Genomic DNA, 24,845 nt, shown 5'->3' on the forward strand with positions numbered 1-24,845 from the left:
ATGCCTGTAATCACAGCACCTGGAGTTAGCGGACGCTGGATCAAATGTTAACTCATCCTCAGCTACAGAGCAAGTGTGAGGTCAGCCTGGGCTATAGGAGACCCTGTCTCAAAAAGCAAAACAAACAAACAAAATTCCAGAGAAGTTGTGAGAAGCAGACATCTCCCCTTTGCTCAAATTGCCGAACGTGAACGTCACCTCCCTGCCTTCTCTCCTGCCCTCTCGTACGTTCTTTTCTGGTCTGTTGGTGATCTCAGTTGCCAAAGCAATGTCCTCTCCCACCAAATATTTCACAGGCTGATTTTTTAAGATGGTCAGGATCAGGACACTGAAGTGTCCCCACTCACGGTGGTGCGCTGAGTGTGTACTGTCGTCTATCCAGACCCTGCCTGCCGTCCTGCAGGTTTCCCAGGCGTGGGACTCCTGGCTCCCTGCTGGGGAGTTCTGTGGCCTCAAAACATCGTGGCCTTGACTGTGTTCAGGAAGGAGCCGACTCTTTGTCGTTGCCTCTTCTGCCATGTCCCCGGGGTCAGGCTCAGGTCATTTGCTCTTGAGTGAGATCATGCCCTGGCCATCCTATCAGGAGGCGGTGCTGTCCTTGGGTCCTTTGTTGATTTTGGTTACCTGGCTAAAGAGGTGGCTGCCTATTCTCCATTGTCAAGGGTTTCCTTTTGTGATTCTGTGGGGAGGTCATTTGAAACTACCCATGTTGGGTCCTTCACCCCGTGGCCTCCATTGATGGTTCTTGTCTGAAACTGTTGTTAATATCATGGTTACCAAATCATTTCCAGATTTCATCATTCCTTCTAAATATACTAGTTGACTTTTTACCATAGGGAGGAGTCTTACTGATTTTTTTTTAATTTTATGCATATAAGTGGTTTGCCTACATGTATGTATGTGCATCACATGTGTGCCTGGTACCCCTGGAGACCTTGTGGGCACTAGGAACCAAACCGAAACAACAAGTGCTCTTAATCACTGAGCCATCCCTCCAGACCTTTTGTTGTTTGCTATTGTTGTTCTGTTTGAGGCAGCCAGGCCAGTCCTGACCTTACGATCCTCCTGCCTCTGTCTCTCAAGTGCTGGTATTGCAGGAGTACACAATCATGCTTGGCTCATCCTTGGTTGGTATTTTCTTATTGATTGTCATACTGGGGATGAAACCAAGGGTCACATGAGTGCCAGGCAAGAGCTCCAGAACAAAGCCCCACCCCCAGAATTTGGGTCCTAGAAGAGAAAGTCCTTGTCATGTATCTGAGTTCCCCCCGGAACACTGCTGCTTGAATGAATAGGGTTCCAATGAAGGTCATGGCTTCATGACTCCTACAAGTCCCTAGTTTTCTGGAAGGCTCTACCCCGAGAGAGTATCTGCCGGGAAGCATGACCCCAGGTGGCCTGGCTGGAGTGAGGATGAAGCCATGTGTAAGCCTGTTGCAGGTCCTTCGGGGTCATGTCTCACCACGGACTCGTCAGTCCATCAGCCCCGGCTGACAAATGTGACCCGGGGGAGGTGCTGCCTCAGTCAGCACCATTTTGCATTTCCTCTCCTTCCTGGGATGGAACAAATGGCCCTTCAGGGACGGCGAACCTGTCAGTAATGAAGTTGTGAGAGGAGGCAGCTGCCCCAAGAGGGCGGCTGCTGTGGGATGGCTAATGGATTGATGTGGCCAGCAGCCGGCCCGACAGAGCCTGGGAGTTCCTAGCACTCCCCAGCCCTTGAAGCCTGACGGGCTCCTGGCCCGCTGGATCTTCTTGACCTCCTCTACCTCAGGGGCCTCTGCTTCCCCTAGGGAAAGCCTAGTGCCCTCCAGCTCCACTCATAGCCTGGGATGTCCTCCATGGGTGTTCTGAGGCTGCCAGGCACAACCCTGCACCTACCTAGGCTAAGAAGCCCTAGGTTCCAGATTGGCCCTCTGGAAAGTGCCTGCTGGTGCCTCTGTCTCCCAGGTGCTGTGATTGAGATTTGAGGGTCACAAATGATGATTTTTCTCAGATAAAATCATCTGGGTTCACCTGGGAGCTGCAAGGCTTCCTTCCTTCCCTGAGAATGTGCACAGCCATCGGAATGGGAGCGTGTGCCTACGGTTTCCATGGATGTGGAGTCCCGGGCTCTGTGGCAGGCAGACTTGCATGTCTTACACGCTCTTCGTCTCTGTATCTTTCTGATGAACAGACGGGAGTGGAAGGGAGCACTTTGCGGGGGGGCGGTCCCTGTACAGTAAAATGACAACCAGAGTAAGGACTCAGAGAGACGTGTGTGCAGTCTCTTCATCCACAGAGAGTTAGGCCGCACACATCCCCATCCAGGACCCTGACCCTGGGCCAGCACAGCAGAGCTTCTCTACAGAACTTGGGGTGCTCCTACCCCTCTTCCCCATCTCCACACCAACCTCTGTTGGCGTCTCTGCATCTCTTCTCCTATCGTGTTTTCCCCGTTCTGTGTGTCTTTCCAGCCCCTACCCTTCCAGAAAGCCTTCCTAGCTGCACCCTCAGAACTCACCAGCTGTCAAATCCTGTCTCACGCTATTGTGGATAGATGTCCAATGACCTCAACTCACAGAGATTCACCTGCCTCTGCCTCCCGAGTGCTGGGACAAAAGGTGTGCATCACCACACCCAGCACCTTGCCTGTATTTTTTTTTTTAAGATTCTGTCATCGGGGATATTGTCTTGCAGCTCCCTGAGATACACCAGACACTGATGACCCGAGTCAAAGGTTGCAAGGGAAGGCTCTAAATGCAATATATGGTCTCAGGCAAGGCTAGCCCAGAAGATTTATTCATTTCATTTCTTCCAGCAGTTAAAAGTACAAACTTCTCTTGCAGAGGACTCACTTTTGGTTCCTAACACCCACGTGTGACAGTTCACAAGAGCCAGTGTGGGTTAAACAGGCTCGTGTGTACTGCCACAGGTAGCAAGCACTCCGCGTACACTTCTCCCTTAGCCACAGAAGATTTGGGAAGTCCCCAAATCCCCCCCCTCGCGGGTTCCCGAAACTGTAGCTATAGTACATTGTCTCTATGCTGCCATTTAATTTGTAAATTAAGAACAAAGAAAGTAATAGCAACTAGTAGGTTAGAACCATTCTAAAACTGGGTTCTAATAACAGCTCTGTGCGTCTTCGGTGCTGGGGCCACCCTGCTTGTGTGCCTATGAAATGACAAGAGATTCTGATGAGCCGGAGAGAACCTGGCTTTTGCAGTTTGAGGTCCAGCTGCAAGTTGACACGTAGTTAGCTGCCTTCCACAGTGTCACAGAGAGAAGGTTCGTGCTTGCTGTGGTTCTTAGCGACCACGGCATATGGGTCTTCGTCTTTGCCTGATCGAGTACAAACCGCCACCTTTCCGCTTACAGTACTATAGAGCTTTACTATAGTCCCTCACGTGACTGTGAAGCCCATGTAACTCATGAGCTGTGAGAGAATTATTAAGAAAAATTCAGGTGACCTGATCACAAATACTACAGTCTATCCCAACAGCCAATCTTCTAACCAAGACAGGTACTAGGTCTCTAACAGGCAGGTAGCATATGCAGTGTGGATACACAGCACAGGACCCATTCACATCCCACCCGGGTGGGATAGAACAGGAAAAAAACATACATGAGTCATAAACTCTGGAATTTCTTATGTTGTGTTTTCAGAGCATGGTTAAGGTGTGTGCTTTAGACTGTGAGAAGCCACCCTGCAGGTGAGGTGGGATTCTTGTCCCCTGGAGACCCCGATGGGAGTGAGCAGGTGTAAGAGATGAAGTTCGCCGTGCTCACTCCTGTCTGGGTCACCTGTGCTGACCACAGGCCTCAGGTCTGACCACCGACACAGGTCTGTTGCACTTTTCCTCCAGCCCCAGGCATGGAATGGAGGCAGGATGCTCAGGGGTGTGGGGCAATGCACCGAACTGCAAGACACAGGCTTGAAATGACAGATGTGCTAGGTATCTCCTAAGTGCCAGCCCACCTGGCCCCCTATGGGGACTGTTAGACTCAGTAAAGCAGTGCCTGGCTCAACATTGGAAATACATTTTCTGTTTGTTGACATTCCACAGATGCAGTCATGACTCAGAGAAGTTAAGGAATTTGCCCAAAGTTGCACAGCTACACTGTAGTGTCAAGATTTGAACTCAGGGAGTTTGGGCTCCAAAGTCCCCCAGTTTTGAATAACTGCACAGCTCAGAGAAGAATAACTCTATAACCCAAAGATGTATAGACCTGCCAGCAAGCTGCAGTGAGGGGCTACAGGCTGGGCCTAGAGACAGCGAGGCCTGGCTGGGCCAAGTGGAAGGGCGAGGGCCTTCCCCTGGAACCATGCCATCAGGTTCACGTGGAGCCTGACAGCTCCCAAGGGCAGCCACGTGCTCTTCCCATGACATCATGCTGCCTCAGAACTTTGAGGCCAAGGATTCTTGGAATGCTTGATTCACCCTGGAGCAAAAATAATACTGCGTATTTATAACGTGTCTTTGTACCCCAAAGGCTTTCCTGGGTTTTATTTCATTGAAAGCTCGGGCCAGCATTGTAACCACACAGGAATCTGAGAGGTGGGAAGCCACACTGAGCAGCACCTAGCAGAGTTCCCTAGTCCTATGCCATACCCAGCACAAGGCACAGGCACTGTGAGGCTTGCCAAAGCCACTTAGCAAATCATTGATAAATAAGGTACCCAAGAACCCTGGTTTCCAACAAGAGTAAGATGAGGAACGGGGGCTCGTGAGCCACCAAGTTTCCCCAGGAAAAGCCACTTCCTTTAGCCTCTACCCTGCCAGAGATAGAGCCCACAGCTCTGCCTTCCCTCCCCCAAAAGGCAGCAAGTGAAGCCAAAGGGCCACCCTGAAACTTGGCCCTAGCCCTCTCCCCCAGGCTCCAGCCACAAGCACCGCAGACAAGATGGGCAAAGGATTGTTCCCAGTGCAGTTGGAACCCAAGGCCATGCGTGGCTCCTGTGGTTTGCCCCAGACACAGTGGAGCCCGGGCTGGAAGGCTGTTTTCCCCACAGCTCTCTCCTTCCCACAGGCCCTCACCTCCCATCCCTCCCCTTGATGGCTAAGCCTTTACTTCTGCCTGTCTAGCCCTCTGCACCCCACATTGTCTCGGGATGAGCCACAGCCCCTCCCCCACTGTGACTCTGGCCAAAGTCTTCTGGATAGTGGTTGTGATTCAGCGGCAGTTTATCAGCTACCCTGGGCTTCAGGACCCTGGGACAAACTTGAGCCTTGGGCCAGGGAAGCATAGTGGTCAAGACTGTGCCTGCAAGTGCCGGGCCACCAAGTTCTAACCCAGGCCCTGCTAGGACAACTTGCCAACTAGGACAAGGCACCCTCCCTATGCCCTGCTGACATCACTGCTGCCCTGCTTACCCTGAGGGCATGCAGAAGCTATGCCTGGTGTACTGTCCATACATCACATGTATACCGTGACTCTGCTCCTCTGAAGTCTTGAGTCTGCTGTTATTCCTGGGAGCCCTCTGAGCAGAGCTGGCTATGGTATGTTCAGCCTACGTACTTGCATAGGACGATGTGCTCAGAAGGGCCTGTGCTTGACCGAATGCTAGGCTGTGACTGTCATGACCTCAGAAACTCTTGTGGAGGGTTGTCGTTTTCTCTTTGCTCTAGGTTCTGTACATTCCCTGCTAGCCTGCTTAAGCCCCAAGAGTAGGCTAACCCCTTCTCTCTGCTGGTTTACTTTTGTCTCCTATCTGCAGTTCTGACTATCTCCAGTTAGATCTAGCTTCTGTAAATGGTTGTCTAGTGTCTGTAAGCCCTGGTATAGGCACTGAAGTTCCCACTGTGATCCACCAGACCCCAGTACACTTAGAGCTGTCATTCCTGTGTGCAGCCACAGAACAGGCTAGTAGGAGAGACAGGGTCAGGTGGGCAGGTGTAGACAGTGACCATGGTAGACATCAGGACAGGATCTTGAGCTGTCTTAATTCCAGATAGGACCGGGGCAATGCTGAAAGGGTGCACAAGGACACCGGACACCTTCCGCCACCCACTCACACACAGCCCTCAGGGGGTACTTCAGTGAGCCTAGGGGCAACTTGGAGTAACCTCCAGGTAGAACCAATTTAAATAAGGACATGATGAGTGAACCAACCACGATTGAGGACTAGCATTTTCTCTTGCTACATGGTACTCAGGGCCAACAAGATCCTGCATCCCCACAGGAAGGGAACATCTGCCGGCCAGGTAGCCTTCTGGTGTCCAACACGGTGAAATGTCACACTTCTAAGAGAAGCGCCTTGCCTGACTGGCAGAAACTTCAGATTTGAACTATTTCTTTCCAGCCCTGAGTAAAATCCACAAAGTATGGGAGAATCTATAGCACAGTGTCGGGGTAATGGGGTGTTCCAATGCCCACTAGCCCTCGGGGAGTAATGGGGTGTTCCAATGCCCACTAGCCCTCGGGGAGGAATAAAGAGCACTGTGTTCCTAGCTGAGTTCCTGTCATTCTGTAAATGGAGGCTGGAGTCGCAGTTGGCTCTTTGTCTCTGGGCCTCGTGTACCAACACCAGGCAAAGCAGCCCTCATGCTGTAGGGAAACGCCTCCAACACTGAGCCTCTGAATTTCATCCCAGACTTGGACAGGAAACAGGGGAGCTGGTGCAAGGAGTAGGTCCTGTGGAGGTAGGCAGGGGTGGAGCAGGTCCTGTGGAGGTAGGCAGGGGTGGAGCAGGTCCTGTGGAGGTAGGCAGGGGTGGAGCAGAGTCTGTGGAGGTAGGCAGGGGTGGAGCAGGTCCTGTGGAGGTAGGCAGGGGTGGAGCAGAGTCTGTGGAGGTAGGCAGGAGTGGAGCAGGTCCTGTGGAGGTAGGCAGGGATGGAGCGGGTCCTGTGGAGGTAAGCAGGGGTGGAGCGGGTTCTGTGAAGGTAAGTAGGGGTGGAGCAGAGTCTGTGGAGGTAGGCAGGAGGGGAGCAGGTCCTGTGGAGGTAGGCAGGAGTGGAGCAGGTCCTGTGGAGGTAGGCAGAGGTGGAGCAGATTCTGTGGAGGTAGGCAGAGGTGGAGCGGGTCCTGTGGAGGTAGGCAGGGGTGGAGCAGATCCTGTGGAGGTAGGCAGGGGTGGAGCAGAGTCTGTGGAGGTAGGCAGGAGTGGAGCAGGTCCTGTGGAGGTAGGCAGGGATGGAGCGGGTCCTGTGGAGGTAAGCAGGGGTAGAGCGGGTTCTGTGGAGGTAAGTAGGGGTGGAGCAGATTCTGTGGAGGTAGGCAGGAGGGGAGCAGGTCCTGTGGAGGTAGGCAGGAGTGGAGCAGGTCCTGTGGAGGTAGGCAGAGGTGGAGCAGATTCTGTGGAGGTAGGCAGAGGTGGAGCGGGTCCTGTGGAGGTAGGCAGGGGTGGAGCGGGTCCTGTGGAGGTAGGCAGGGATGGAGCGGGTCCTGTGGAGGTAAGCAGGGGTGGAGCGGGTCCTGTGGAGGTGGGCAAGGGTGGAGCAGGTCCTGTGGAGGTGGGCAGGGGTGGAGCAGGTCCTGTGGAGGTAGGCAGGGATGGAGCGGGTCCTGTGGAGGTAAGCAGGGGTGGAGCGGGTTCTGTGGAGGTGGGCAAGGGTGGAGCAGGTCCTGTGGAGGTGGGCAGGGGTGGAGCAGGTCCTGTGGAGGTAGGCAGGGATGGAGCGGGTCCTGTGGAGGTAAGCAGGGGTGGAGCGGGTTCTGTGGAGGTGGGCAAGGGTGGAGCAGGTCCTGTGGAGGTGGGCAGGGGTGGAGCAGGTCCTGTGGAGGTGGGCAGGGGTGGAGCAGGTCCTGTGGAGGTGGGCAGGGGTGAAGGTGGCTGTGCTGTCGTGAGCAGTCATCACTTTTCCTGAAGGCAAGAAACCCGAGTCCCTGTGGAATTTCCAAGTCCCTGGCCCAGGAATTTTACTTTCAGAATTTTTTAAGCAGACCTACAAATTATGTGGTAAAGGGTCCCACATGGAGAGAACTATAATAAGCTAGTAGGCCTTGGACTATCTGGTTGGGAGCTATTATGAAATTTAAAGAAAAAAAATGAACAGAGAAACATTTGTCTCCATTTGGCCTGATGTTCAAACCATTTTTATAAAGCAAAATTCGGTTGTTCTTTGTACACACTCCCCTCCTAAATGCAACTGTGGTATGTTCTGAGAACTTTTTCTTAAAAGGGAGTTTTAGAATAAACCAAAAAGCATAAACTGATCATTTTCATCCCAAGAATGTCTTTTTTTTTTCTTATCTTAACAGCAGGTGCTTCCAGGGGCTCGAGTGGCATCTTGTTCTTGTTCCCTAAGCCATCCCCTCACCTGAGAGTAAGAGTCGGGTCAAACAATGAAAAGGCAAAGCAATATACATTTGCCTTTTGTGGTGAATGCCCCCAAAACTAGACCACATGCATGCGTGTCTGACACCAGATTCGGCCTTCATGCTCACCCACTTTTAGGAGTAGAAGCAACACCCTGACCCAGCCAAACCCAAACCCACAGGTCTCGTGGGGAGCAGCCAGCTGGCCCCTGACAAAGGTATCAATGAAACCTAGCACCAGCAAACACAGAAGAGAGCATGCTGGCTTTGGCCAGCTCACCCAGCTACCACTGACAAATATTTGTGAATGGCCAGAGCAGGGAAGCCTGGGCCACCATGGTTGGGGAACAGTGGCCCTCTGGGTTCCTTGCCAGGCAAAGAACATGGGCTCGCTGTGGCATTTCCACGGAAGTCTCTGGGAATTCAGCCCTGTGCTCCTGGGAAATTGGACCTCAGAACAAATGAGGAACAGACTGAAGGTGGACTTCTAGGTCCCATGATGAATGCACAGGTCTTGTTGCATCTTTGGAATCCTCAATGGGATTATCTAGAAGAAAGGAGGCTGAGGGTTCAGCTCACTGGTTGAGCACTGGCCTAGCATGTGTGAGGATTTAGGTCCCATCCCCAGCATCTCTCTTCTCTTCTCTTCTCTTCTCTTCTCTTCTCTTCTCTTCTCTTCTCTCCTCTCCTCTCCTCTCCTCTCCTCTCCTCTCCTCTCCTCTCCTCTCCTCTCCTCTCCTCTCCTCTCCTCTCCTCTCCTCTCCTCTCCTCTCCTCTCCTCTCCTCTCTCTCTCTCTCTCTCTCTCTCTCTCTCTCTCTCTCTCTCCTCTCTCTTCTCTCTCTCTCTCCCCTGAAAGTTTTGTAGTCCACATGCACACGGAAGACAGACCCAGAAGTCACTTGCCCTGAGAAAACAACAAACTAAGTCTTTGTACCCCCTTCCCCAGTGCTATCTGTGCCTTGCTCAGCTCCCCAGGGCACAGCCTCCCTTTGAACTCAGTGTGTCTAAGTCAGGGTCTCTGTTGCTGCGATGAAACACCATAACCAAAAAGCAAGTTGGGGAGGAAGGGGTTTATTTGGCTCACACTGTTCATCACCGAAGGAAGTCAACAGGCCAGGAACTTGGAGGCAGGAGCTGATGCAGAGACCATGGAGGGGTGCTGTTTAGTGGCTTGTTCCTTGTTTCTCAACCTACTTTCTTAGAGAACCCAGGACTACCAGCCAAAAATGCACCACCCACAGTGGGAAGGGCCCTTCCCCATCAATCACTAATTAAGAAAATGCCTTACAGGCAGATCTTATGGAGGCATTTTCTCAACTGAAATTCTTTCCTTTCAGATGACTCTAGCTTGTGTCAAGTTAACAGAAAGCGAGCCAGCACACAGTAGTTTGACTGCCCAAAAGGGCAGGACACTTAAGGGTGGGCAACTTAGCTTTCTCTCCAGCTGGTGGATGGCCCTCTGTATACGTGAGGCACTACCACCCATAATCCAGCACTCCCTTAGCCAATACTGTTCCATCAGGGCTTTGGGTGTCAAGTCAGATAAAACATCTCAGGGCACCCTACATCCCCAGGTGAACAACAGCAAGACCTAGGTGGCTTCCTTCTAGAGCCCCTGATGGCCAGCCATGTAGAAATGATGTCCTGCTAATGGTGTCCACTAAAGGTAGACAAAAGTTGTTGGCCTTTTTTCTTTTCCCACTTGGAGGGGTAGCTGCTGGGAAGAGAGAGAGAAATCCCAAGAATGGTGAATAGGAAGCAAGACGCTTTTCAAGACAAGCTGGGAAAGAGCTTGTCCTTTGGGGACATTTCTTAGGCCACGGTTATGAGGTACCCCAAAAAGCCTAAATAAGGATGACAAGAGTTGTAAGGATCAAGCATTATCTGCCAGGGGAATTCTAAGGTTCCCCTCTGGGCTATTGACAGATGATAGATAGACAGATAGACAGACAGACAGACAGACAGACAGACAGACAGACAGACGGATGGATGGTCTTGCAATTAGGGAGCCTCACTCTGCCTAAAGCCATATTTTAAGCATCACTCCACATTCATATTTCAGGGCTGCCAAAATAGGGTGGCCAAAGGGTATGTAAGACACAGGCCTTTTTCCTCACTCTTCAAAAGTATCAAGAGAGTTGTGGGAACTGGAGAAATGGCTCAGGAGTTAAGAGCACTGGCTACTCTTCCAGAGGACCCAAGTTCAATTCCCAGTACCCACATGGCAGCTCACAAATGTCTGTAACTCCTGTTCCAGGAGATCTGATACCCTCATACAGGCATGCATGCAGGAAACGCACCAATCTACATAAAATAAAAATAAATACTTTGTGGGAACTTGTATTGGTATTTTTTAAAAATCTAATAAATTTAAAAAAAAGAAAAGAGAGAGAGAGAGAGAGAGAGAGAGAGAGAGAGAGAGTTGCAGTTTCCTGTGCCCTCTCTTCTTGGTTTGCAGATGGCAGCTAATGCCTCTGCATGTGTGGCATCCCTAATATCTTCGTGTATATACAAACTGCTTCTCTTTTTAAGGACCCAAATCATCTTGGATTAAGGGCTCACCCTGGGATCCCTTACCCTCATCTTGACTTGTTCGTATCTTTAGCATCTCCATTGGCTCCAGACAGTCACATTCTGAAGAATGGAGTTAGGGCTTCAGCACATGAATATTATCAGATAATGCTGTTTTCAGGGGTCAGAGCTGGTGGCAGAGCCAGATCTCCTGCTGGTCCTTTCAGATGTCCCTTCCATTTTACATACATTGGCACGTCCTGCAACATGGATGAAATGTTGCCTTTTAGAGAAGACTTGACTTGCATCCTTCCTGATGGCTCGTAGAGGGTCTGCATAAGTAGCGGAAAAATAACTGAAGGGCTGAGTCCTGACCTCCTGCTCCGGTGTTCGGATGAAGAGGCCCTGCCGTTCACTATGTCACCTCCCCTCTCCACTCTCCTTTGTAGACGGCAGCAGAGACCTCCAGGAGGGAATAAACCCCAACAGCATGGCGACCATCAACCAGGAAGTGCCAAACACAACAGGGACCACCAGAAATCCTACCAGGGGGGTTCAGGGCCCCACCCCTCAGGGAGGCCCACACACCACGGCTACAGCCAGAACAGGCGCTGGCACCACGGCAACATGAAGCATCCACCGGGAGACAAGGGAGAAGCAGGCAGCCACCGCAACGCCAAAGAGACAGTGACCGTTGAGAACCCCAAACTTGAAGATAGCCCAGGGGACACCGGACACAGTGGCCTTGAGCCAACCTGCAGTCCTGACACTCTGGCCCCAACATCCTCTGAGAGGCCAACCCCACAGCCGCCAGGGGGGCCAGAGGCTGAGACCAAGCATAAAGACAGTGTTCTTCCCGAGCGCCCTGGGGAGCGGCCCAGAATCACCCTGCTCCAGTCTTCCAAAGACAGGCTGAGGCGAAGACTGAAAGAAAAGGTACCGGTAATTGTCGTTTCCTTGTTCTCTTGCAATCGGGAGGACAGCTGAGAGGTATGCTCTTTGATGGGAGGACTTCGGGTGGAGCCTCAGGGCTTGGGACAGGGGTTCCTCTCTAAAGGGAAGCAAGGATTCTGTGCCTGTGTGGCTCCACCATGCCAGCTCATCGTGGTCATGGGTATCACTGGGGCACCAGAGGTCAAGTCCACAACAGCTGTTTCTGAACCCCTCTAACACATACTGCCTCCTCATCTTCTGTGCCCCGCTCCTCCCCGCAAGAGGCCTTGGAGACACAGGGAGATTAGATATGATTACATTAGATGTGCTGGGACAAGAACTGGGTCCTGCTGGCCCTGCTCAAGAAGTCAGACAAACTTTCCCTGAAGAGGTAGATGGTCTAGAAGGGACTAGAGAAGAAGAAAGAGGTCTCTTAGGAGTCCACCCTCCTGCGCTGCACTACGTGGTAAGGCTTAAGGGAAGCGTCAGGGCTCTTCCAGTGTCCCACGTCACCCCCCAGGGAATGGTAGGAAGGAACCACTTTCCCAGTGTGCATGGCCACAGAGAGCTGGATGTAGAACCTCCCATCACCTCCAGCCCAGAGTTCCCAAGTTGAGAACAGAGGGCTAACAAGGTATCTCATTGTATCTCCTGGCCCACTCCTCGACTGTGTCCCACACCCCAACAGAGAGGGCCACTGTGGTCTTGGACCATGGGTCTGTTCTGTACGGTGCACACAGTTTGGGATAACCTTATGCCACTTTTTCTGCCTTTCCAGCCAGTGGTCTTACCCCAGGTACCAGGCACTCTCACAACACATAAGCGAGGTGTTGTTTCTGGTTTGTTTTGTTTTTAGTTTTCCTCCTAGAAGCACCAGCCAATTGGAGAGCACATTAGAGGATTCCTTCATGCTCAGTATTTGTGTATAGAGGGGTGCAAAGCCAGGTCCAAGTCCACATGGAACCATTCACCCCAGAACATGCCTGTCCACGGCATTTAGAGCAGGACACTAGGCGGCTGTACCCAGGCCACTCCCAGCACCGCTGCAGAGGCTTTGGATCCCGCTCACCCTGGCACTGTCTTCCCCACATCATTTTCTCTTTGACCCAGTTTTCTATTTATCATCTTACTTCATCTTTAATTCCCATTAAATCGTTTCTAGATTAAGGGATCTGATGGATAAGGGAGGATGGGGAAACTATGTGGGTGAGAATCCTGAGTAGAAGCTGGAACTCACAAGCGGTGTCAACCCAGGACATCACTGCGGCTCAGGAAAAAGTCACAAGGAGCAGTGTGGCAGGAGGGTGGGGGTTGCTTTCCCCCACACCCTTCTCTCCGGGTTCTCCCCTCTTCTGTCAGGCCATCCCAGTCCCACTGAGACTTCAGCTTCACTCGGGTGTGTTCTATTTGTCTCCCATACCCCAGGAGGAAGTGACAGTAGAGACAAGCAGTCCTCAGCCGAACAAGATGGACAAGTTGATGGAGATCCTGAACAGCATGAGGAACAACAGCAGCGATGTGGATGCCAAGCTCACCTCCTTCATGGAGGAGGCCCAGAACTCCACCAACTCCGAGGAGATGCTGGAGGAGATCGTGCGGACCATCTACCAGAAGGCGGTGTCGGACCGCAGCTTTGCCTTCACGGCCGCCAAGCTCTGCGACAAGATGGCGCTCTTCATGGTAGAGGGGACCAAGTTCCGGAGCCTGCTCCTCAACATGCTCCAGGTAACCAGACACCAACAGCTGCTGCTCCACTCCCCTGCCCCTCCAACAAGGGTTATTGCTAGAGAGAGGGCTGCAAGTTCTGACGGCGGTTGAACTTGTCCCAAGTTCCCTGCCCGATTAATTATAGAAAATAAGAAGGCATCGAGGGGTGAGAGCTGCGCGGCTGGATTTGTGTGTGTTTGTGTGAGCGCTCCATGGTTACGAAGGACCAATATAATTTTATAGGTGCGTTTTGTTCAGCCGGCCTTTCTCTCTTTCTATTTTCATGGTAAGAGGCGAGTTATTGGCCCTGCGCTTTGACCTCTACATGTCTGAGCAGTCATGAACTTGATGCGGACCTGTCTCTCCCTCCTTTTCCTCTCTCCTACCTCTTCCTACCTCCCCCTTCTTTCTTACCCCCCACCCCTACTTCCTCCTCCTCCTCCTCCTCCTCCTCCTTCTCCTCTTCTTCTTCTTCTTCTTCTTCTTTCTTCTTCCTCTTCCTCTTCTTCTTCCTCTTCCTCCTCTTCTTCCTCCTCCTCTTCTTCTTCCTCCTCCTCCCTCCTCCTCCTCCTCCCTCCTTCTCCTCCTCCCTCCTCCTCCTCCTCCCTCCTCCCTCCTCCTCCTCCTCCTCCTCCTCCCAGTCCCAAAAAGCATGGTATAGCAGGGAGAGCAAATATGTGGGTCAGGATAAGGACATCTGTCTGCTGATACGCCGAAATCCAAAGTAGAAGGGAAACATGGCAGTCCAAGATTTTCTTGATGCCTGGTCCCTTCCCACTCAATGTCCCTTTCCCCCCAGAGAGCTTCTCCCGGTCCTCTTGCTGTGTCCACCAGAGACCAGTGTCACAGGCAAGTGTGTAATAAGTGTGAGCAAGTGACCTCAGACTGAGTCCATCCCATCCTTACCTGTTATGTATGGTAAGAGTTAACTGGTGACCCCAGATCTGGCAACATCAAAGAGAGATGGCAGCAGAGGATGGCACAGCAGCCATCCCGGCCGGAATACCATGTTTGGAGATTCTAGATGAGAAAAAAAATATGTCTTTCCTATTACTTTATACAACAGAGCACTTAGGATACAAACTGTGTCATAGGCCCGCCTGGTAAAGCAGTCCCCTGGGAGGGAGGAAAGTAGGGTGGCAGAACTAAAGAGACCACCCACAGTAAACAGCGAGCAGGGTGACCATACGCCAGGGTGCCCAAGCAGTGCCACATCTGAGAGTCAAGGAGGCTCCCCTCATAATTGCACTTAGACAACAGAGGTACACAGGGCACATGGCCGCCTCGTTCATGGCTTGTCTTGTTGTCTCTAAAAGCAGAGGAGCGATGACTGCTGGCCCACCTGCCTGTGGCGCGCCGGGCCATGCCTGTCCTCTTCTGCGTGTGTCTCGCTGTCTGCAACCCGAGCCTCCCTGGCCAGCCTCAAGCTCCTCTCCAGCTTCAAACTGTGATCGGGTTGCCATTCCTGGATCGCCCATGCTCCCCTGGTGATGAATTCCCGCATTACCTGAGGGATTTGCACATCGGCATGTTCCTCGCAGGCCGGAATGTCCTGGGAGAGTGGAGAGAGTGACAAACAGGCAGGAGAAGCCTGTCTGCCCTGCTTCGCCAGGCACAGGGGAGCCAGGGACAGGGCTGGCCTCAGGCTTGATTGGGAGATTTTGTTGTTGTTTTCAGAGAAGGGTCAGGATAAAAGACAAGTTCTAGACCATGGTTGATAGCTGTAAGACATGCATGTGGCCCTACAGCAGACAGGCACACAGGCTTTGTGGCACCCAGGAAAAATGACTGGCTGCAGGAGCTACCCCAAGATAGGTTATTCCTTCTAGAGCCCATGGCAAGAGCAGTGTAAGTCAGTGAAATCCTATTGTGTGCCCTAGATAATCAGCCCTCATGGAATAAGTGAGCTGGGACACAGCCGGGTGGCCGAACCCTGAACTGAATGCTGGAAAACCAGAGGCCCAAACTGATCCAGGCATCAGCAATCAGGGCATCTGCAATTTCCCCCGGAAAATGCTGCCAGAGATGGCCTCCAAAATGGGCACAAGTAACCCCACATAAGCTGTACCCTTTTCTTACTGCGCCCAGACCTGGCCCCGAGTGAAGCAGTCTTAGGTTCCCCTGTCCTCACAAACTGTCCCTCACATTGTCACTCAGCGACAGCAAACTTTTTGACCATCCCAAGAGGCCAGCTTGTCCCGGGAGAACTCACATTCTGCCCTCTGCTCCCCACCACCACCCGCAGCCAAGCTGAGCCTCCGGCTGCACCCTAGTGGGCAAACTCCCCCATCTTGTCTAGAATTTCCTTTGGAATTCTCTACTCTTCTGCCTAATCCTCAGCCCTTTGCCAGGACCACCTCAGAGAGCACTCCCCTGGGCAATCTGCCAGAGTCTCCCACCCTGTGTTCCTGCAACATTCTACATTTCCCTGCCCCAACACCTGTCTCCCTGTTCTGTCACACGACTAGCACTGACTGGATGTCCAAGGACACAAAGCAGCAACCTTGGAGCTCAGGCTTTGAATGCTTAAGTGTATACAGGAAGATAGGAACTTCATCTCGTGACCACAAGAACCCATAGCAATAAACACGTGCAGGCTTTCATTACCCTACTTCCCCAGACTCAGACAGGGGTGCACCCCTGTGTCTGACTGACTGCTCAGTGCTGGGGCTGGCAGGTCATGGTCATAGAGAAATGGCTATTGCAAGAGGAAGGCACCAGAAACTTCCTTCTCTCCTCTCCCAGTCAAAACCAGAACCCCAGGAAGCAAACAAGACTCACATTGTAAGCTCCAAGGGTGCACCCTCCTAGTGACCCATAGTAATGGCAGTAGGCCGTGTGGCTAGCTGGAGCATTTGAGTTCTTCTGTAGGCCCCCCTCTTCACCAGCTTCCTGTGAGCCAATGTGAGACCCCTCAAAGGTGGGACCAGAGACTTGGCCTTGACACCTGGGCTTCTGATGATTGGCCAAAGCCCTATGAGCTATGAGGAAAATCTTAACTGTACCAGGTGAAGTGCTGGGGTACCCATAGATCCCTGATTACATGGCCGAGAGGAAGCCTGCTTATCTGCTTGGGCCTCTGTTCCTTCCTGCATCCAAGGAGGTAGCAATTAAAGCAGGCCTTTCTGAGAAGCATAATTCATGACCACCTGCCACCCAAGCTGGGAAGCCTAATAGGAGAAGCGGTAGACCTGGGGACTCGATCCACTTACCCTCTTCACACCTCTGAGAGAGAGTGTCTTCACTGCCCGCAGGGCCCTTCCCTCCCTTCCTTCTCCCTGGAGCTCCTGATCTCTGTCCACTCAGTCCCACTTGACTCTGGATCCCAAGCCAGACGTTGTGTCTGGCAGGCTCCGAGCCGGCCCTCTTACTGTCCGACATGGCTGCTATACAGGCTCTGTGGCCCAGCTTGGACATGGACTGCAAAGGGGCCAGGTGTGAGGTGCCCTGTACACACCCCTCCTCGCAGCTGTTTCTGGATATGGCCCTTCCTGGCTGAGGGCTCTTCCAGTCTGGGCTTTGGCACCAGGAGTCGGCTTTGGCATGGCAGGGAGAGGGGCAGCCTTTAATGTGGTGAACGCTCTTGCAGAAGACGCCCAAGATTCCTGCCAGGTTGGGCTCCCGTGCCCACAAAGTGGAAAATGGGATGTAGGAAGGTAGTCATAGGTCCTTCACAGATAGACTCCCTCCATCACCCTGTCAAGAAACCGGAAACTCTTATTTCCTTCATGAGTCCCATAGACCTCTTGTAGAGCCCATCACCAGTCCCACAGATCACAATTAGTCCGTTCTCATATCTAAACCCACTCCAGTTTTTTCCTTAGATGTGGGCACTTTCTTAGCAGTGTACTCATAAGTAAAAGTCTATTTATTTATCAAGTGGAAATTTCTTAAATATCTATTATGTGCCAAACTTAGAGTCTTCGCCTGTATTCCTACTGAGCATGTGGTGATGTTGCCAGGTTGGTCCAGGGATGCACTTTTTGGAAGCAAAGCATTGGGTAGTTTGTGAGAATAGGGTCACTTTCATGGCTGGGCAAACAAGGCACAGACCCTTACCAACATGGCTGTCCAGCGTAGTGGTGGGGGGGGTGTGGTATCCAGCCTGAGAATTCAACACTTCAGATCCCAGGGGTTCTACAGAAGGAGGCTCTCAGTCACCGTGTATCGGCTCACATAGAGAGCTGTGGCTTAGCCCTGGGGTCCTCCTCAGACCAGCTGAATGAAGTTCTTTAGGCACAGACCTGGACATCATGCCATAAGGAACTCATCAGGCCATGTGACGTAAGTGTCACTGCCAGGAAGAAGACCCGAGAGACACTAGGACTGTCCACCATTGTCACTTACCAACCAGCCTCCCACACAGTGAACTGGCAAAAACTAACTTCTCAGGTGCTGGGCTCTTTGCTGAGCAGTCTGGAGGACTCAGACTAGGTGGTGGGAAAGCTTAGCTGCTGACAGAATGCCTTCACCTCCAACCTCGATTCCCTTCTGGGAAGGAGCTGGGCTCCTCCATCCCAGGGACCCTTTCTCACACTGTTTCTCGCCATCCTGAGACTCCCACATCCTGGAAAGAGGAGAGACCCTTTCCTCTTTTCCCTCTGGGTCCCGCTGTTCCCTGCTTGAAGCTTCCTGTTTCCTTTCCCTTGGCCTCAGCCGTTCGTGTTTTAGGAGAAGGGCCTCCCTCTCACCCCCAGAGCTGACTAGGCCACCCAATAAAGCTGGCAGCAGCCACCTCTGTGACTCTGCCCTGCCCACGAGGCTCCCAGATCCTTCCTGTGCCGAGCTAGCCAGCTTCTACACATTGATTGTTTCCACTTCTTGGAGGCAGCAGGCTGCCCTGGGCCAAAGCAACCAGAAAACTCCCATGGTGCCTGCTCATCAGGGAGTTGCGGTACAGTCCCAGGGAGGATGAGGGCTCGGGTTTCATGGGGAAAGAAGAATGAGTGTGCCTCTTTTTATGGGACCTTAGGAATGACAGGAATCAAAGGCCTGAGCCCCCTCCACCCAGTGCTGCCTGGTCACCGCCCTCTGCCTTCCTCTTGAGCTCAGAGAGGGCTCTTTTGCCTAGATCTGGCTGGGCAGTGCAAGTTCAAGCCTTTCTCTGTTGAAATGTGTGTGCCCTGTTTAGCCAAGAGGTGTCTGCATCTGAGCTATGCAGAGAGAAGTATTATTAGAGCAGGCATCAGTGGGCCTGTAACTGAACCCCGCTCTCCCTAGCAACCGTTGCCAACAACACATCTAACAGAAGGATGTGATACCTTCTTTTGAAAAGGGGAGAAAAGAAACCCTCTTCATCGGGACCAAGTTATAAACACAGCGGGGTTGTTGTGCAAAGACAACGCAAGATCAGAGTTTGGCACTTGGCCAGATTTCAAAATAAATTGCTCTCCACTGGTACCTTCTAGAATATAGCCTTTTAAAAAGCTGATCTCAAGCTAGAGAATGGACACTCAGAGTTTCTGGACCGGTCACGGTTCAGCATTGTGTTTGGCCTGAGACACAGACAGGCTCAGGTGGATGGTGCTTCTGTGAGGTGTCTGGGAATGTCTTCAGTTCTGTAAAGATTGGGGGCTGGGGTCCTCTGATCTGGCTGCTCTTACCAAGAAGTCAAACTACTGCCTTATGCCCCAAAGATATTTGTTCACCGTCACACCCCCTTAGAAGTATGTGTGGACCCTACTCCTACCCTGCTTCTCTGAGTCCACCACCCCTGTCCTGAGCCCAAGTCACAGGCTTGGGTGGAGGAACCAGGCCGTTCCTTCAACCGATTGTCAGAGAAAGCTCTCCTGGCCTCCGGCTCTCTTGGTTTCTGGAAATGTAAAACATTCCTTGCATCCTAAGTCCAGTGTTTGCAAGCCTTATATCCTACAGAAGAAAGGGCAGGGCTGCCTATGGTTCTGGAGGTAAGCAGTTCTGAGCTGAGGACTTCTCAAGGGCAAGAGCCCTGGCTGAGTTATTCTTCTCCAGCTCCTGGCTTCATGACTGGTCCACGGCAGATGCTCAGTAAATGTCTCACTGCCCAGAAAGTGATGGAGCATTGGGTTTGGGGCCCCAGTGCTCCTTGGGGCAGAAGCCCATTCCTGTGTGATTCCCAGGTGGGTCCCCCCTACACACAGGCACACACACACACACACACACACACACACACACACACAAATGCACATGCACACACATAGGAAATGGTTTAGCAATATCTCGGCTCTGAAGTAGCTGTTTGGGCTCCTATTCCCATCCCACATCCCAAGCAGGGCAAGGGTTGGGAGCCATCTATGGGGACTGCAAAGTCCTAGGGAAGAGCAGGATTGCCCCTGTCCCATCAGACTTGGTTGAGCCAAGGCTGCCCAAAAGAATGCTCTTTTCCAACCCAGTCCATGCCACCACCTTACACTCTGTCTCTGCCTCCCTCCCTGCTTGGTGCCACACCCACAACTGAGTCCATGTGCACTCTAAGCATGTAAACTAATTTTAATGTTGGCTCGACTGGGCATGCCCAGGAGAGGATTGCATTGTTCTGAGCGTTCCAAAGCTGGAGCAGGAGCCTTGGACCATCACCACACACGCTCCCCTCCGAGGCTGTTGGAGCCAGCAGGGACAGGATGGGGCTAGCAGACGGTGCCAACCCTTCCCCACAGGCAGACCACAGAGGGTGATTCCCTAGGCCCACAGAGGGTCTCGTTTTCTCAAAGGCCTGGCCTCTGAGAACCCTCAGAAGTAGTCTGCCCACTCTAGAATGCCAAGCGTAGGGAGGGGCATGCAGAACTGGTACACTCATTGGCAGCCCACAGCAAGCTTGCCTCATGTGTCCCAAGAGACGGGTGGTCACAGGAGCTTGGAACTCTGCAGTCTGTGGCGGGCTAGGGCCCTGACTGGGGGAGCTGATGCCTGTCTCCACACCCAGCCCTTAGCCATGCTGGAGCCAGAGCAGGTCAGAGCCATGTACCTTGCTGCAGGCGCCTTGTCTGTCCTCTAGTGGGGAGTGAGTAGATTTTATCTGCTTTTCCCCCCATCACGTTTGTCTCCTCCCAACTTTATTGAGCGCCTGCTGCATGCTAAGGTAGGCCTGGTATATGCGCCATTTCATTATAGACTATCTAGTACTCTTGCCTCTGTTAAAAACAGTCAGGGGTACCAACCAGGTCTCGAGTATTCATTCCAGGAGCGAGGTCAGTATTTAGGCCAGATCTCTCTGACTGTTGAGTGGAGGGGGTAGAATGAGGACAAGGTGGCTTCTTGGGGCACTGAGAGGCTCTGGAACTCTGGGGTGCTCAGTAGGACAGAGCAACTGGTGATTTGACACTAGGCTTGGTGGCAAGTACTGACAGTCTCAGCCTTTGGAAGACGGAAGCGGGAGGGGTGTGCGTTTGCGAGAGCAGCCTGAGCTGTGTAATAAGGTCTAAGCCAGCCTGGACAGCAAGGCAGCACCCCGTCTCAAACCAAGCAGAACTAGGCCACTGGAACAAACAGCCGCCTTCTGAGTCCCGGGTCTCTATGCAGCATTTCTGCTCTGGAGCCAGACCTGAGCCCCTGGGAGCCCAGTACTGTGGTGGGGATACCCACTGCCTGATCTTCAGATCCATTTTGCACCTAGTTTCCGCCCTGGAAAAGCCACTCTGGGCTTTGGTATTGACTGATTGAGTGTGTAGCCACTACCCTCAGCCCGGATCTAGGCCCACAGTGACAGCTACCCCATGGGCACCCATTTCTGGAGAGCAGGAGACCTGACTATGACCAGGCATAGATCACCCTTTGCCTCGGGCCTGAGACAAATCTCTTCCTCCCTGCAGATTCAGTTTGGGATAAGATTGTGATGGATGCTTGTAAAACCATGATCTTAAGGATTGGCCTGGGGAGTTGACTAGTTTTCTCTTCTGCTTTCCTGGTCTCCCAGCCAGAGACACACATCCCCCAACACACACACACACCCCACCAAACCCCCACCCCACCCCACCCCTCGCCAGAACATCACCTGTGTCAAACCATTTCTTTTTCTGTTTTGTTTGTGTCTGACCCAAGGTTTCACTATGTAGCCCATCTGGCCTTGATCTCTCAATCAATCCTCCGGCCTCCTTCAATGAGTAGATTTGTTTAAGCTCTTGCTGACTTGAGGCTTTGTGTCTTGGGGACAAAGAATTGTCCGTGCCCTACCACCAAGCGACATTATAGTGTGTTGTGACCGTTCTGCTGTTCCCGTAGGGCAGAGCAGCCTCAGGTGGGCCAAGTGGCTGGTGCTCGGGTGCCTGCCACTGAAGAGGGGCACATGATGTTCTGCTTTCCTAGTCCCTGGGCCCAGAAAGCTGTCCCTACTCAGGGACTATCTCACTAATACTCATATTCCTGGCAGGCTGTGTTCGCTTCTCTCTTCCCTGCACACCCTCACCTCACCTCCCACCCCGGCTCTGTTTTCCCCGGCTAAATCCCCTGAGAGAACTTGGCCAGAAGCGTCCCTGTCTGAGGCTGCCAGGCAGGTCCTGTAGATAAGTGGGTTATCGGAGAAGGTGGCTCAGGTGTCCCAGGCCCCAGAGGGTCACCCCTGGCTGGCTGGCACTTCACCCCCAGCACCTCCTCCTGCTGTTGTTCCTTCACCCAGCCAGGCAGGCAGGAGACAGCAGATCCCTTCCCACCACCTGCCTGAGGCAGCCACTGGGAATCTGAGCTATGCTAAGCGACTCCAGATCAGCGCATCTCAACCCTGCCTGGGCACCGCCGCCCCAGACAGGGCGCCTCTACCTGCTGTGCCACCACTGGAAAAGCTGGCACCAACTGGCCAGTGGAAAAAATCTCCCTACAGTTATGTAACTGCTCCCCAGGCTGCCCCTGGCTACCCACCAACGCTCCTTGGCCACCCTCAGCCACCACAGAGGGAGAGCTGCGCCCTGAAGGGAAGGGTGCCTCTTCATAAAAGGAAGTCAGTAGTTTGTTCTGTTATGAGACCCTCTTCTGGGTCCCTCCTCCGGGTCCCACCTGTGTCAGACCCATGGAGACTGAAAGAACTTGAAGAGTTAAGGATGCAGCTGAGCCCTGAGTGAGAACTCTGGTCAAGGGACCAAGCAACTCAAAGCCAACAGGATGGCATGCTTTTAAAGAGGAGAGGAAAGAAAAAACACCCTATATAGTTATCTTTCAGCATTTTTTAAAATGATGGTCACAGGCAACTAAAATCAACCACTTGAACCATTTCTAAGGTACCAACTCAGCAGCACCAAGGCACCCACAGTGCCAAGCAACCTCCCAAACCTAAGTTCTATTCTCACCAAACAGGCGCTCCCCAGCCCACTGACCTCTGCCTCTCTCCTGCCTCCAGGGATTCCTCACTCACACCACACACACATGGAATCATACATACCATATTTCTCCTCTTTCTGAATTTCTCTTATTTCATGTAGTGTAATGGTCGTAAGACTTCATTCGTGTGAGAGCTTGTGTCAGATTTTCTCCTTTTCGTGGCTAAATAGTATTCCATTGTATGTATATACCATATTTTGTTCCTCTATCGAATGGACACTTGGGGTGTTTCCTTTCGACTTCTGTGATTAGTGTTGCTATGAGCATGGATGTACAAGCTCCAGAATCCCTGATTTGATTCTTGCGGGTGTCCATCTCTAACGGTAGAGTTACTGGATCATATAGAAATTTTATGTTTAACTTTTTGAGGAGCTGCCAAATGGTTTTCTGTGCATTTTTAATGGAGGAAATGTAATGAATCGAGATGCAAAGAAATTACATGAGTTAAGGGAGAGTGAAGGTACTTGTTACCTGGCGTCGAGCTGGGAACTGGATGGAGTCTGTAAGATGGTCCAGCTAGAGACTGGAGAGGCAAAGGGTTTAAACTAGTGTACCTAGGGAGCCAATGTGGGCTCTTGGGCTGTACAGTTGCAGAATTTGTTTTAAAACCCCACAGACTAGTATAAACCTGAAGGTTCAATATAGATTATCCAGTTCAGCTCACTCATATAGATAAGAAACCAGGAGCCCTGGGAGTTAATGGAGATGTAATGGATAGTTATAAGTTATTATGCTTCTAGGCAACCTACGTTAGAGATCTTACTGTGTTGTTTGTTTGATAAAAATAATTTGTATTACATTTAGAGAGAAAGAGTATTTCGTGTGTGCGTGCATGCAAGTGTATGTGTGTAGTATTTGTGCATGTGTGTGTGTATGTGTTGTATCTGTGTATGCAAGTGTATGTGTGTAGTATCTGTGCATGTGTGTGTACATATGTTGTATCTGTGCATGCTTGTGTATGTATGTTGCATCTGTGCATTTGTGTATATATCTATATATGTCATATCTGTGGTTGTGTGTGTATATGTTGTATCTGTGTATGCAAGTGTATGTGTGTAGTATCTGTGTATGTGTGTATATATGTTGTATTTGCGCATGCATGCATATAAATGTTGCATCTGTGATTGTGTGTGTATGTGTGTTGTATCTATGCATGCCATAGTGTGATTGTGAAGGTCAGAGGATAGCTTTAACAGTTAGTTCTCTCCTCCTATGTGGGTCCTGGGGATTGACCTTAGGTTATCAGCTTTGGCCGCAATCACCTTTACCTACTGAGCCATCTTGCCAGCTCTACGCTAGGGGTTTTGAGGAGCCATGGTATTGCCTGTGAAGGAAGTATGCAAAGATTGGCACTCACCCTGCCAAAATCTAAACTTCATGCAGACTTTACTCCCAAGTCTCTTGGGAGCCCAATGCTTGGCCCTGGCATGTAGAATGGTAGTGTTTCATTCCCAGAAGCTAGACACTGGAATTATGCACTGTGTAGACAGCTGACCAGGGCCAGAAATATAGATCTGTCCCCTGTCCCTCGGCAAGAGCCCCAGTGGGCCCTGAGAGCTTCTAGAAGGATAGACTGACTAATCATGTCAAAGTCTGTGAAGCCCCATATAAATAGGCTTCCCTAGCCAAGGGCACATAGCCTGCGTTCTCGAGGGGACTTAAAGCTTACAGCCTTCTGACCAGCTGTGGGAGGTGACCAGGGAGACTCAGTAACTCTGGCTACAGCCCTAATCAGCAAGTGAGTGGGCAAGAGTGGGATGGAGAGGAGAGGGGAGTCAGACGGACAGACAGACAGGATAACTTTTTGCATAGCAAGCAAGAATGCCACACAGGCAGAAATGCCACATAGGCCCCCAACTCAGTGTACAAAAGAGTATCTGTGCTCACTGTGTGCAGGCAGCCAGGTCCTGTGCCCTAGATAAATGAGGGCCCCTTTGCGGAGGCAAAAGCTAGCCCAGCTCCCTAAAGAAGGCTACCAGAAAGTCAAGGGCATAGTAGATACAAGGACACCGTGTGGGGTATGCATCATCTCTGCCTCCGTGACTCCCACCCAAACAGCACTAGGTGAGCAATCCTGTGATGTTTTCTCCAACATGGACTCACCTGCTGGGTCGCCCCTCTGCCCTGGAGAGAAGGTAACATGCCACCAAGAAGCCGGCCCACAGACACA

General features: G+C 51.9%; 1 protein-coding gene across 2 annotated transcripts in view; it reads left to right on the forward strand.

Moving 5' to 3' along the window:
* The window catches only part of Ctif (cap binding complex dependent translation initiation factor), a 256,126-nt gene that overhangs the window by 159,912 nt on the left and 71,369 nt on the right, over positions 1-24,845 (forward strand). The window contains exons 8-9 of one of the 2 annotated variants that reach the window (XM_048419124.3): positions 11,200-11,692; positions 13,109-13,408. In XM_048419124.3, coding sequence (XP_048275081.2) covers positions 11,200-11,692; positions 13,109-13,408 — 793 coding nt within the window. The remainder of the gene's footprint in view (positions 1-11,199; positions 11,693-13,108; positions 13,409-24,845) is intronic. The other variant, XM_048419127.3, reaches the window with a different exon arrangement.

This window comes from Myodes glareolus, chromosome 13 (assembly GCF_982192425.1).
Source record: "Myodes glareolus chromosome 13, mMyoGla1.1, whole genome shotgun sequence".
In the NCBI taxonomy this organism is placed as follows: domain Eukaryota; kingdom Metazoa; phylum Chordata; class Mammalia; order Rodentia; family Cricetidae; genus Myodes; species Myodes glareolus.